The following is a 13,182-nucleotide window of genomic DNA, read 5'->3' as shown; positions in this document are numbered from 1 at the left end:
AGGGGATCTGCGCCCCCTGAGCGCAGCATCAGCCGGGAGATTATCCCGTTGAGTGGGCCCATGGGAGAGGAGCTGAGATGGGGGAGAGGGGGACTGTGGAAGGGACCACCTGATTTAAGGGGCTTATGTCAATTAACCCTGTTGGACACTTTGGCTGAGGAACCTAACCAGCATTCTAATGGTTTATGCCCCACAGCTCTCTCTACACTAAAACTTTCTCTTTCTTTTTCAGTGTTGGACTATTACATTGTAATTACAGTTGCACTCCAGGTTACTTTGTGAGCAAAGTAAATACATGTACTCTCTTTGAGCACAGCAAATACCATTTCACCATAGACCCCTGATTTAAACCACAAAGACCATTTCACCATAGACCCCTCATTTTAAACAAAAATACAATTTCACCATAGACCCCTCATTTAAACCACAAAGACCATTTCACCATAGACCCCACATTTAAACCAAAAATACAATTTCACCATAGACCCCTCATTTAAACCACAAATACCATTTCACCATAGACCCCTCATTTAAAAAGTTACTAAGGTTCACCACCAGAGCAAAGAAAGGGGCTCTACAGTCTACGTTTGCCCTCCTCAGTTGTTTTACATAGTGTTGTTAGGTGCATGTGTGTGAGCAGGGTTATCTGGCCAGCTCATTTACAGGAAGCCCATTGGAATGCCAGGGGGCTCAGAGGAAGAGAGGGTGGACTGGCTGGATGGAGATTGTTCCTCACTCAGACGTGACACTCAGTGACTCATCAGGACAACCCCTTCCCTCCTGTTTTTCCCTTTACACCCCTACAGCACACCACCAGGCAGCCCAGATACAACCAGGCAAATCACACATTATCATGACTAACCATGTCAATAGCCTTAAACGTCAATTGGCAACCCAGATTTGCCTCTAGAGGAAAACAAACAATGATAGAGACGGGCCTCACCCAGTGACCAGAGCAGGAAAAACTCCATTTTAATTCCAGGCAACAAAATAAGAATACTTTAGTACGCCACTGTACACCCTATCCACTCTAATACCTACATGCATCATATACCAAGTCACTGAATAATAGTTGTTACATTCGTGAAACTACATTCCTCTTCAATGTATGAAAAGGTTGTCACTCACGCCAAAGTTATTTTGATCTGGTTCTGTTGGCTGTTTTTATTTTCAGGAAATAAGATGAAATTCCTGTCCAAGAAATGATGCCTCGGGAGGGGACTCCATGAGCGAGAGCGTGTTCAAATGAGGCAGAGAACAAAACACTTTGCCTAAAGACGTCTAAGGACCCAAACTCCCTGTTGATAGCATGAAGAAGGGGATTGTGTGGGTGTGTGTCCACGAGCTTATGGCAAGGACCGAACACTCCTGGCAATATTTGGACTGAACATGAAGGACTTTGGAGGGTGTTGGGGTTTAGGAATCGGACCAAAAACATTCATATTGTCCCAGCCCCAAAGACACAGACCCATCAAGGAACGTCGTTCTCCATTGAGGTCTTATCATTCCTGAGTGTCTCTCTGTTGCCTCTATGTTGTTGAGAGCTTACTTATACATTACCCAGAAACCTAATGATCTATTCAGGTCACATGGTCAGCAAAAACTCCTGGCCCACCCTAGTCAATATGTGATCAGTACTGTACATCCAGCTTGAGTGTTAAAGTGTAATTGACTAGATAGAGAGTGCTGATTGAGCCTTAAAATAACCCTGATATGATCTCCTCCTTGATGTGTCTGTCCAAGTCTCTCTCTCTCTCTCTCTCTCTCTCTCTCTCTCTCTCTCTCTCTCTCTCTCTCTCTCTCTCTCTCTCTCTCTCTCTCTCTCTCTCTCTCTCTCTCTCTCTCTCTCTCTCTCTCTCTCTCTCTCTCTCTCTCTCTCTCTCTCTCTCTCTCTCTCTCTCTCTCTCTCTCTCTCTCTCTCTCTCTCTCTCTCTCTCTCTCTCTCTCTCTCTCTCTCTCTCTCTCTCTCTCTCTCTCTCTCTCCCTCCCTCTCTCTCTCATTCTCTCTCTATCAATGGTGGTGGTGTGGTGGAGATCCCAGTTGAATGTGTTTCCTGGTCTGTTGGCTTAGTGACTCCTCACTCAGCCCTCTGCCTCGAGGTGCCACGCTGTTTGTTTTCATGGCTCCATAATTTAATTTTGGATCCGAGGTGCTTTTTCCAAGTAGGATTAGCAACTCCCCAGTGATGTGGTCTAAGATCTTATAGCCTACGCACGCACACTGCTCTTCATATGACTGCACTCTGACGTAGCGATCGCTTTTCTAGATAGATCACCTCCTTGGGCTGACATCAAATGATCTGAATATTGTTTGTGGTTTTTGTTTCATCTTAATTGATGGATCTTTGAACCTCTTTGAGGGAGATCTGGCAAGATTTTAGTCACAGACCTCACCTCACCTAAATATTGTGTATTTTGCTTCCTCAGGATCACCCTCCTCTGTCCTGTCCTTGGCCCCTGGAACGCACCCTCTACCCCCTACACCAACCCCCTTCCCCCCTCCTGGGTCTACCCCCCCTGCTCCTCCCACCCCAGCCCTGTCCTGTGGTCCCCCCGGCCCCCCACCACGTCTGCGGAGTGGGTGCCGGCCCCCTCCCCTGGGGGCACCAGTGAGGAGCTGAATGAGCCTCTGGACAAGCCTCTGGAGAACGATGCGGAGGGCGTGTGGAGCCCCGACATCGAGCAGAGCTTCCAGGAGGCCCTGGCCATCTACCCGCCCTGCGGACGCAGGAAGATCATCCTCTCCGATGAGGGAAAGATGTACGGTACGCCCCACCCTTTTCCATCTATTCCCCGGTGTTATGTGATGACTCTGCTGTCCTCTCACTCTTATATGGACACACTGTCTCAGGCGCTGTCCCTTGATGTGCAATATATTTCCTTATTTCTGGTCATATTTGAACGGAGCGCTGTCCCTCACACATTTGTGTGACCTTTATGTACAAATACACATGCACACACCCAATCACTATCTTCATGTTTCAGAGCACTCTTGTTCAAACCACACAGCTGCCCATTTTTTAATGTAGTTCTGTCCTTGAGCTGTTCTTGTCTATTAATGTTCTGTATTATGTCATGTTTCATGTTTTGTGTGGACCCCAGGAAGAGTAGCTGCTGATTTTGCAACAGCTAATGGGGATCCTAATAAAATACCAGACCTCTTCCCTCGTGGCTGAGTAGCGTGTGATGGCACGATTGATGTGTACCCTCTCCTCTCTCTCCATGTTGCTGCTCCCACTCTGATTGATACTTCACAGAATCTGCTTAACTTCCCTCCCTCTCTTTTAAGTGTTGTAGTCCAATGAAAGTGAAGAACAAAAATGGAGAAGTTATACACTGAGTGTACAAAATATTAGGAACACCTGCTCTTTCCATGACAGACTGAACAGGTGAATCCAGGTGAAAGCTATAATCCCTTATTGATGTCACCTGTTAACACACTTCAATCAGTGTAGATGAAGGGAAGGAGACAGGTTAAAGAAGGATTTTTAAGCCTTGAGAATATTGAGACATGGATTGTGTATGTGTGCCATTTATAGAGTGAATGGGCAAGACAAAATATTTTGAACGGGGTATTATAGTAGGTGCCAGGCACACCGGTTTGTGTCAAGAACTAAAACAATGCTGGGTTTTTCCGCTCAACAGTTTTTCCCGTGTGTATCAAGAATGGTCCACCATCCAAAGGACATCCAGCCAAGTTCACACAACTGTGGGAAGGATTGGAGTCAACATGGGCCAGCATCCCTGTGGAACGCTTTCGAAGAATTTAGGCTGTTCTGAGGGCAAAGGGGGGTGCAACTCAATATTAAGAAGGTGTTCCTAATGTTTTGTACACTCAGCGTATGTCGTGATGAGGTCAAATATTTAGGTAAGAAGTGTTTTGTGGCGCAGCGGTCTAAGGCTTGAAGCGTCGCTACAGACCCGGGTTCGATCCCAGGCTGTGTCACAACCGGCCGTGACCGGGAGTCACATAGGGAGCCGCACAATTGGCCCAGCGTCGTCCGGGTTAGGGGAGGGTTTTGGCCGGGGGTGCTTTACTTGGCTCATCGCGCTCTAGCGACTCCTTGTGGTGAGCCGGGCTCCTGCAGGCTGACTTCGGTCGTCAGTTGAACAGTGTTTCCTCCGACACATTGGTGCGGCTGGCTTCCGGGTTAAGCGGGCGGGTGTTAAGGAGCGCGGTTTGGCGGGTCATGTTTCGGAGGACGCATGACTCGACCTTCGCCTCTCCCGAGCACATTGGGGAGTTGCAGCGATGAGACAAGATCGAAATTGGGGAGAAAAAAAGAGGTGAAATAAAAAAAGGCGTGTTTTGTAGACAAAGAAGGATTGTATTGTCTACCATACAAATGCTAATAGTATAGAGTGCTTATAGACCCTTCAGAAAGGCATACAATGACTATAGGCCACACTATGTGTTGCTGATAGATGTCTGATAAAATATGGCTTGCTGATAGCTCGTCTGCTTGACTGTTTGATAACGGATCCGGATCACCGGTGGTGGAAAAGCGAGGGGCCCAAACAGAATAGATGGTTGTGTGCTTATCAGACGCGGTCTGCCATCGCCCCTGTCACTGCGCCAGCTCCTCTAGCCATTAGCCATTAGCCACACACTAGGCTAGGCTAGCTAGGCCCAGCGAGGTCACAGCCGTCCCCTGATCAACTCTAAACCCTTATAAAGCCTGCAATAATGGGGCAGAGGAGAGAGGGCAGGTGTCACATTCTGTGTCAGGGGAAAAGAGGGGGAGGGAAGGGTGGTGAGGGCTGGGGGTGGGCGCTGAGGTACCCCTTCCTCCCCATGGGGGTCAGGGGCGGGTGATGTGCACCAGGGAGCACGATGGCCCGTTAGGAATGGTATGCGTTTGGAGCCGGGGTTCAAGGCAGCTCTGCTGCAACCCTATACCAGAATAGACGTTTACCCTTTGAGTGGGAGGAATAAATAAACACCAAGGTAGCGGCGGTGTCTTGTGGGGCACTCGCGCTCTGCACCTGTCCCTGTTGTGTGTCTTTATGCCTCCCTCCTCTGTTCCCTGCTATTTCTGTCATTTACCAGCCCCTCATGCACTCTGTCCCCCTTCCACATCCCTCACACACGAACACACACACACCGTAGGCCCTGCCAGAGTCCCCCCTCCGGGTCTGTCCGTCAGTCTGTCAGTGGGTCTGGCTGCCTTTCAGCTAACCTCCAGCTGCTCCCCAAGTTCACCCCAGCCTCGCAGCATCGCGGCCAGCCCAGATTTACAACATGAGACAAGACTAAGCACGTAGCCCCCCCCCTTCCACCCCACCAGCTCTGTCAGGGTCACCGACAGCCCTTTTGACACTTTGCTACAACTCAACTAATTTCAACCTAAAGCTATGTGACTCATTCTCATGTTGAGGTTTTGAACAGAAGTAAATTGTTAGGCTACATTAAGTGAGAGGAAAACCTATGAAAAGATGTCTATTTAAGATGTCTATGTAACAAGGTTCCTATAGGGAGAACTCAGGAATGTAGAGTATGTGTTGGATTTTCTCTCTACAACACAGACTGAGGTTCATTTCAGAGGCAACAACGCCATACTAAGATGGCAAACCGTTAATTGGATGGTATGTGTGTGAATCCTCTTCAATCCATTGTAAATTCTTATATTGAGAGGAATGTTTTTGTCTCATATTTCCTCATGCATTCCTGGCATTCTTCTCGTAATAGTCTGCAAAGCGCTGGCCATCATGCCTATTACACATTGAAGTTAGTAGCTCGCCTATTAAGACAGTGTCACGGATATTGTGCCGTTTGTTTGTGCGGCGGTCAGTCATTCAACATGCATTGCCAATGAAAACATTTACTATCTTCCATGGGTCCCTGTTGTGCTAGGCCCCATTGGATTTACGGCCGGTGTGTAAAGTAACAGGGATCCACCGGGTAGAATGGCTTTTCAGAGCCGGGATGACAAATGATGTGTGTTATAAAGGAGGAGAGAGGGACAGTTGGATAAGTGCTTTGTCCCAAGGTATAGGATACCCATATAGGCCGTATATGAAGTGGAAATGTGATCATGTTGGCTGTTTATTCACAGTGATTGGATAATCAGACATAACTCTTCTTGTAATCCCTTTTATTATTTACATAATCAAAAATTGTGTCTAGACTTATGCCTAATGCAAAAATAACTGACATTATCATATTTTGTTCAGTCATTATGTTCTTTCACACCTGCTCTCCCTCTATAACACCTATAGTGAAAATCTGTTTTCCCTGTCCTTCATTGCAAGGATTTTATTGCCTATAAACATGTTGATGTGTTTGTCTGTCTTGTGTACAAAGCCAAAGTGCCCTGCAAGCAGAGAGCAGCAGTTTTTTCTGTCAGCTCAACCCTCATTAATAACAGTGTGTGATGTAAAGGAAAGGCCCAATGGAAAGAAATAGTTATCCTCCTCACCCAGGTCCCAACTTTCCCAGTCAAGTGAGAGATTCACTGACAGAAGGCTGTGTGTGGCCAGTAGCCTTTTGATAAAGTGCTTGTGTGTTATGTTTTTTAGTCTTTGCAGCTGAGAGGACACAGAGTTCTCTGTACAGTCATCATATCATTGCTGAGTCTCCACAGTGTGTACTAGGGCAGTGGGGTCACTGTCTCCAGAGAGAGTACTTGAGAAGGAATGGCCAGGTCAGGGGGTTGCTGGGTAGTGAGTGGGTAGTGGCGTGTGTGTGAGGCTGTGAGTGGACACTGGCGGGGGTCACCTGAGCCCCCCTGAGGCTGGGGCGGTGCTCAGGGGGACAGCCCTCACATGGGAGGGTCCTGAGTCTAAACCAGACCCTGGCTGTAACCCTAGCCCCTGTCTTGACCTTCACTCTCACCTGTGATAGGATCCCCTAAGGGACTTTGAAGGAACCATCACTGCCTTTCTGCTAAGGTGCCTCTGGAATTCAGACATGGCTGTCTGCTTGGCTCTGACATGAATCTCATTATAGGGCCCTGATCGAGCGCTCTCTCCCATAAACTTATTCCAAGATCTAACATGACTGGATAAATAAAAGCTATGTAATGGAACCCCTTGCCCTTGCTTACACCTATCCAATGGTGGTAAGTCAGTGATTACTTTTAGGATATATTCAAACGGGAGGAGATGGGGAGAAATGATGTAACCAGTGGAGAGATGCATACTGTACTGTATGGCCAGGATTCACTTCAATCAAATGAAACTGACAGTAAACAGTCAGCTACTGCTGTTACCATGGTAACACCTCTGAATGAATCGCAATGCTATGTGGACGTACCTTTAAATCCTGTTTAAATTACAGGGACTGCACGGTATCAGACAGTGTCAATGAGAGAGGGGTGAAATAGCAGAGTGGCTTCAGAGACAGGCCTGTTCGTCGGGAGTCTCCACGCCACTCTGCTCGGCTCACTATCCTATCGGAGGGGAAATCGCACCCTGCCAACACATTCCTGCGGCCTAAATGTGACTGTTGTTCTCGCCCACAGACAGAGAGGCACATGTGCTTGCGGAAGCCGTATGGCTGGAAGACGTGTGTTCAGAGAGGGGCTCGCTGTGTGTGTGTGTGTGTGCTCCCTGGCTGGCATGGTTGGCGGCCTCCTATCGATCCCATGGATTGCCACTGTTCAGAATAGATAGAGAGTAGATGTAAGAAGCTGAGTCCTCTGTTGTCGTCTGTGCTGGAGTCTGGGTTGGCTAGCCAGCCTGGGATGGCTATGTGCTAAGGTGTGAGTCGATGTCCTCTAGGCAGGGTCATGAGGGTGTGAGTGTTTGTGCACAAGGGTCAAAGGGTGTAGTTGCGTGCACTCACACACACAACCACACACACCCAACCCAGTACGCCTCCATGAGGCAGGTAGCATTAAAGGGAACAGATGCATGGCCGGTGCTGCAGCATGCAGGGCTGTCAGTGTGTTGGTATGTGAGGAATGCTCTGGGGAGGATAGAGCTCAGAGAGCAGGGTCAGCCGTTTAGGGCCAGAGAGGAACCCAGCCTTCTGAGAAGAGGCATATGTATGACAGGGATGGAGGGGAGGGCTGCACCTTCACGTGACACAGCCTGCAACCATCACCAACCCCTCTGACCTTTCCCTGACCCCAACAAACAGAGCTGGAGGGGGACGGTGGGGAGAGGGTGAGAGGGAAAAGGGGCGAGGGGGAGACCAGCTCTCCCAGATGGTCCCAGAGCCGGACGAGTAGATTATTGTTGTTGTGGTCGGTTACTGACTGCTCTTGAGAACTTACACAGGGTCCTTTGACCTGATCCCAGTCCCTGACGCTTTAACCTTAAACACTGAGAGAGAGCTACACAACTCAAACTGGCCTTGGACCAGTGGTTAAGGACATGCTGTGCCTGCAATGCAATGAGTAGACCGGGGTCAGGTTCTGTCTCTGTCTGTCACCCACTCTGGATCCTTCCCAGTGGACACGATCACACGATGATGACCTCATCATTGTGTGACTGACCAACTCCTTCTGTGATCTCGCACTTGTGTCTGAATATATTTAAATCATACCACCCGTCCATTTCTAGGAGTGGCAGGGACATCTGATATAAAGACCAGCCTCTTAACAGCTCATTAATGACTTGGTGTAATGGTCACAAATACAGTATGCTAATTTTGAATGGACTAGGAGGATGCCATGTGTGTACAGACTTTTTGTGACAGTATGTGAGCATAATGCTGAATCATGGCTCAAATTATTTATAAGCACAATGCCGAAAATCAAGATTCCACTCTCAATGAATGAAAGAGATCAATATCAATAGTTAAGGTGAAAAAAATTGTCAGAACTTTCGTAAGTTATTGAAAATAGTGTAAAAATATGTTTTTTAAATAAAATTACAAATAAAATATTTAAAAGGTACGGTATCTGGAAGTCTTTTCGGAACAACACAGCACTTACAAAGTTAGACGAAGATGGAACATAATGTAGTGGTTTCCTCCAGTACATGTGGAGTGAAGTGTACTGTACTCGCATGTCTGTTACTTTTTAAGAAGCCTACATGTACTTTTACTAACAATGTGCTTTCTAAATGATTAACTACTGGTGGTATCTAGAGTAACTTGCAAGTTGCAACTGAATAATGGGAACTTAATATTAAAGTTGCCTTGTTCATTTGAGGTCAGGAAATAAGAGAAAGCTCTCTGCCTTCACCGTTATACCGTGTAGTCCATCACCTGACAAAACATCTCTACGGCATCCAGAAGTCACCCCAGTGACCTCACAAAAAGTATTCGCCTGCCTTAAGTCAGCGTCTGCAAAGTGCACAAGAAATGTGGTACACGTTTTTAATCCAAAGGGATTAAAGAAATATGTATTTAGATGCTTAAACAATCGGCGAGCGAGTGCACCTTCCGATAAACACTGAACACTTGAGCAGTTCCAGCACAGAAATTAAAATAAGATTGAGGGTGAATGAGTGCCGTGACTGGGCCTTGTGTGGAGGCAGACGGAGACTGAGAGAAGGGTTTAAATCCACAAAAGCCTGACACAAAGGGAGCCCTACAGCTCTGTGTGTGTGTGTGTGTGTGCATGTAAGCGCTCGTGTGTGTGAAGAGGTTAGCATCGCCCTTCTTCATTTTCCTCCTTTGTGAACATGTCTCCACTTACATTTTAGTCATTTAGCAGACGCTCTTATCCAGAGCGACTTACAGTTAGTGAGTGCATACATTTTCATACTGGCCCCCCCGGCCCCCCGTGGGAAACGAACCCACAACCTTGGCATTGCAAGCGCCATGCTCTACCAACTGAGCTACACGGGGCCACTTCACAGATAACCATCACCGCCAAATTCACCGCAATACCCTCTGATGCATACAGCTGCTACTTTCATAAGTCAGACGTTTGCCTGCAGTGGACTAGTCCCCTATTAAACTTGAATATTTTGAGAGATTGATTAGTGGAAAGTTATGTCTGAACAAACACAGTCTGCTAGAACCTTATCCCCACCAGTGTGGCTCAGAGGAGGGCTGGAGAAACAATGTTTTGCATTCCACTCGGCGTGTGCGTCCCAAATGGCACCCTATTCCCTATATAGTGCACTACTGTTGACCAGGGCTTGTCAAAAGTGGTGCACTATATAGGGAGTATAGGGTGCCAATTGGGACGCAACCTGAATCTGATCACTTTTATCGCCTGCCAGTGTTCTGGGCTCCTTAGGGTTCGGGTTGCCTTTCCTCAACCCAACCGGGCGTTCTGATTGGTCAGTGGCGTAGGGCAGGGTTTTCTGACCCAAGCATCACTATGTGAGGAAAGTCTTACGCTGGTTGTTCCAGGTTGCGATGTGTGACTGATCTCTGTGTTAATTCACATGGAGATGTGGTGTGAGAACGAAAAATGACAGTGTTTAAGAGGTGGTGCAAACTCTACCAATAGATGGCTGGGTGGCTGGCTGAGTGTGTGTATGTGTACGTTCATTTGTGTGTCTGTGCATGCCATAGACGTGCGTCCATCCCATCAAGTGCGACTGTGCGTGCATGTGCGCGTGTGTGTATGTGCAGGGCCAAGAAGAGAGGTGAGAGGTCACATGACCAAGTCCCTTGCCCTGAAACCATAGCCTTGATGGTGGAACAAGCCCAAGATTTACTGCAGGCGTAAAGGCATATTCTATAAACATTGACACACACACCAGCTGCCGAGCAGCCTCTCCAGGCCTCCTTCATCGCTCCCTGTGGCCGTGGCGTGTCTGTTCGGAGCACGGCTGCTATACCCCTTCACCTGCTCAGCCACTGTGACCTGTCTGTCAGCAGCACAGCCCCACAGGACACACAGACCAGGGCAAGCACACACACACACTTGCGCTGTTACACACACGCATGGCCTTAAACATTTACACATACACACATTACACCAATACACACACATACAGGTAACATGAGTACACAAACTCACACACCCCTCCCACCTCTGCAGCTGATTTGCCCAGCCAGGCACGATGAGTTAGCTTCAGTAAACATTTTAATTCCTGCTGGTTAAAACATCCTCATCATCTACAGTACCTTATCATCCCGTATCCTACTGACACCCAGCTTGTTGTATTTAACTGCATTAAACTAGGATTTACACTGTTGGACCATATCACTATGAAAAAATAAACAAAATCAAACTTTGCATCTAAACAAATATCACCTTTTAAACTGGATAATTTGCATTTTCTTCATGCCATTAAAAATAAAATCTAAATCAATGTCAAAACTAAAATGTATATTGTCTGGCTTACAGGACGGAATGAGCTGATAGCACGGTACATCAAGCTACGCACAGGGAAGACGCGGACAAGAAAGCAGGTGAGTTTCACGTAGCACCAATCCACTCCTGCTCTACATGTTCAGAGCCCTTTCTCCCGAACCATGTGCACCCCTTACACAACCCACCCACCCCATGTCTGTCCAAGCTGTCTGTGCTCCAATCAGAGGCAAAAAAAAAAGACAGAGAGAGAAGACCATAGCATAGCCATGACAGGGGGAAGTGATGCTGCCTTCACTCCTAAACTGTCCCCAAGCCCTAGCCCCCTTCTCACGCTGAAATGGGCCTCTGCTGAGTGATTTAGAGGGCCGGCGCCCAATGTGCAGATGCTATAGGATCAGATGACGGTGTGTTTTTTCACCACCTCACGTAGCACATAGCCCAGCCTCGTTAGGAGAGCAAGAAGCCGGCCAATACAGGATCTTTACGGCAGAGAGGACGCTGTATAGGGCTGGATGAGGCAGGGATTTGGAACCCTATCTGGGACATGGGATTTGATATGGAGTGACTGACTGACGTGTTGGCACGGACTGATGTTGCATTACATGGAGAGAGAGGGAGAGGGGTTTCATCTTTGAGCCCTTATGAGATGATGGGATGGGGGTAAAGAGGGAGAGGGGTTTGGGTTGACATTGAGTTGAGGAAGGGTCTAGCAATGGCCAGGGCCAAAGGTATATGGACACCTGCTTGTCGAACATCTCATTCCAAAATCATGGGCATTAATATGGAGTTGGTCCCCCCTTTGCTGCTACAACAATTTACGATTTCCCTTCATTGGAACTAAGGGGCCTAGCCCAACCCATGAAAAACAGCCCCAGATCATTATTCCTCCTACACCAAACTTTATAGTTGGCACTATGCATTCGGGCAGGTAGCGTTCTCCTGGTATCCGTCAAACCCAGATTTGTCCGTCGGACTGCCAGATGGTGAAGCGTGATTCATCACTCCAGAGAACGCATTTCCACTGCTCCAGAGTCCAATGGCGGCGAGCTTTACACCACTCCAGCCGACGCTTTGCATTGTGCATGGTGATCTTAGGCTTGTGTGCGACTGCTCGGCCATGGAAACCCATTTCATGAAGCTCCCGATGAACAGTTCTTGTGCTGACGTTGCTTCCAGAGGCAGTTTGGAAATTCGGTAGTAAGTGTTGCAACCGAGGACAGACGCTATGTGCTTCAGCACTCGGCGGTCCCGTTCTGTGAGCTTGTGTGGCCTACCACTTCGTGGCTGAGCCGTTGTTGTTCCTAAACATTTCCACTTCACAATAACAGCACTTGCAGTTGACTGGGGCAGCTTTAGCAGGGCAGAAAGTTGACAAACTGACTTGTTGGTTAGGTGTCATCCTATGACGGTGCCACGTTGAAAGTCACTGAGCTCTTCAGTACGGGCCATTCTTCTGCCAATGTTTGTCTGTGGAGATTGCATAGCTCCGTGCTCGATTTTATACACCTGTCAGCAACGGGTGTGGCTTAAATAGCTGAATCCACTAATTTGAAGGGGTGTCCACATACTTTTGTAGTGTAAATCAGTTTGTAAATATGTCATTCTTAATTAGTAAAAAAGCTGAAGAACATACGCACATCCAGGTGCTGACGTTGTAGGTGAGTTCATGGATGCTTGATGAAGACCTAATGGTTGAAACGTAATAATAAAATCACCTGGGAGCATGAGCAGCAGTGTGCAGCGTTTTCCTTTTTATTTTCCATTCTTAATGAGTGCCATGTTGGTACCAAAAGTTTCAAGACAACATTGCACTGTCGTAAGAATGAGAATATTAATATCATTGTTTGTCGGACATTTGGCGTCAACATGGAGATACAGACACATCTACCAAATACCTGATCTCCCTCCCTCCCTCTCCTCCAGGTGTCCAGTCACATCCAGGTGCTAGCGCGACGGAAGGCCCGGGAGATCCAGGTGAAGCTGAAGGTACGCTACGTGAGTCTCCCCCGTTTTT

At 47.7% G+C, this 13,182-nt stretch overlaps 2 protein-coding genes across 5 annotated transcripts in view; both read left to right on the top strand.

Moving 5' to 3' along the window:
* LOC121531730 (DENN domain-containing protein 2A-like) overlaps positions 1-1,258 on the top strand; it is a 39,988-nt gene extending 38,730 nt beyond the window's left edge. Inside the window, exon 21 of the transcript XR_005994182.1 lies at positions 1,175-1,258. The gene's annotated coding sequence lies outside the window, so the exon portion shown is untranslated. The remainder of the gene's footprint in view (positions 1-1,174) is intronic.
* An 86-nt stretch (positions 1,259-1,344) lies between these two features.
* LOC121531731 (transcriptional enhancer factor TEF-3-like) overlaps positions 1,345-13,182 on the top strand; it is a 45,048-nt gene continuing 33,210 nt past the window's right edge. For 2 of the 4 annotated variants that reach the window (XM_041837139.2, XM_041837137.2), the window contains exons 1-4: positions 1,345-1,496; positions 2,428-2,765; positions 11,202-11,266; positions 13,092-13,154. In XM_041837139.2, coding sequence (XP_041693073.1) covers positions 1,390-1,496; positions 2,428-2,765; positions 11,202-11,266; positions 13,092-13,154 — 573 coding nt within the window. In that variant the 5' untranslated portion in view covers positions 1,345-1,389. Of the gene's footprint in view, positions 1,497-2,427; positions 2,766-11,201; positions 11,267-13,091; positions 13,164-13,182 lie in introns of all 4 variants that reach the window. The other 2 variants (XM_041837138.2, XM_041837136.2) reach the window with 1 other exon arrangement.

The sequence above is a fragment of the Coregonus clupeaformis genome, chromosome 19 (assembly GCF_020615455.1).
Source record: "Coregonus clupeaformis isolate EN_2021a chromosome 19, ASM2061545v1, whole genome shotgun sequence".
Lineage (NCBI taxonomy): Eukaryota > Metazoa > Chordata > Actinopteri > Salmoniformes > Salmonidae > Coregonus > Coregonus clupeaformis.
Note: the sequence above shows the minus strand (reverse complement) of the source record. Positions and strands in the feature narration are given on the sequence as shown.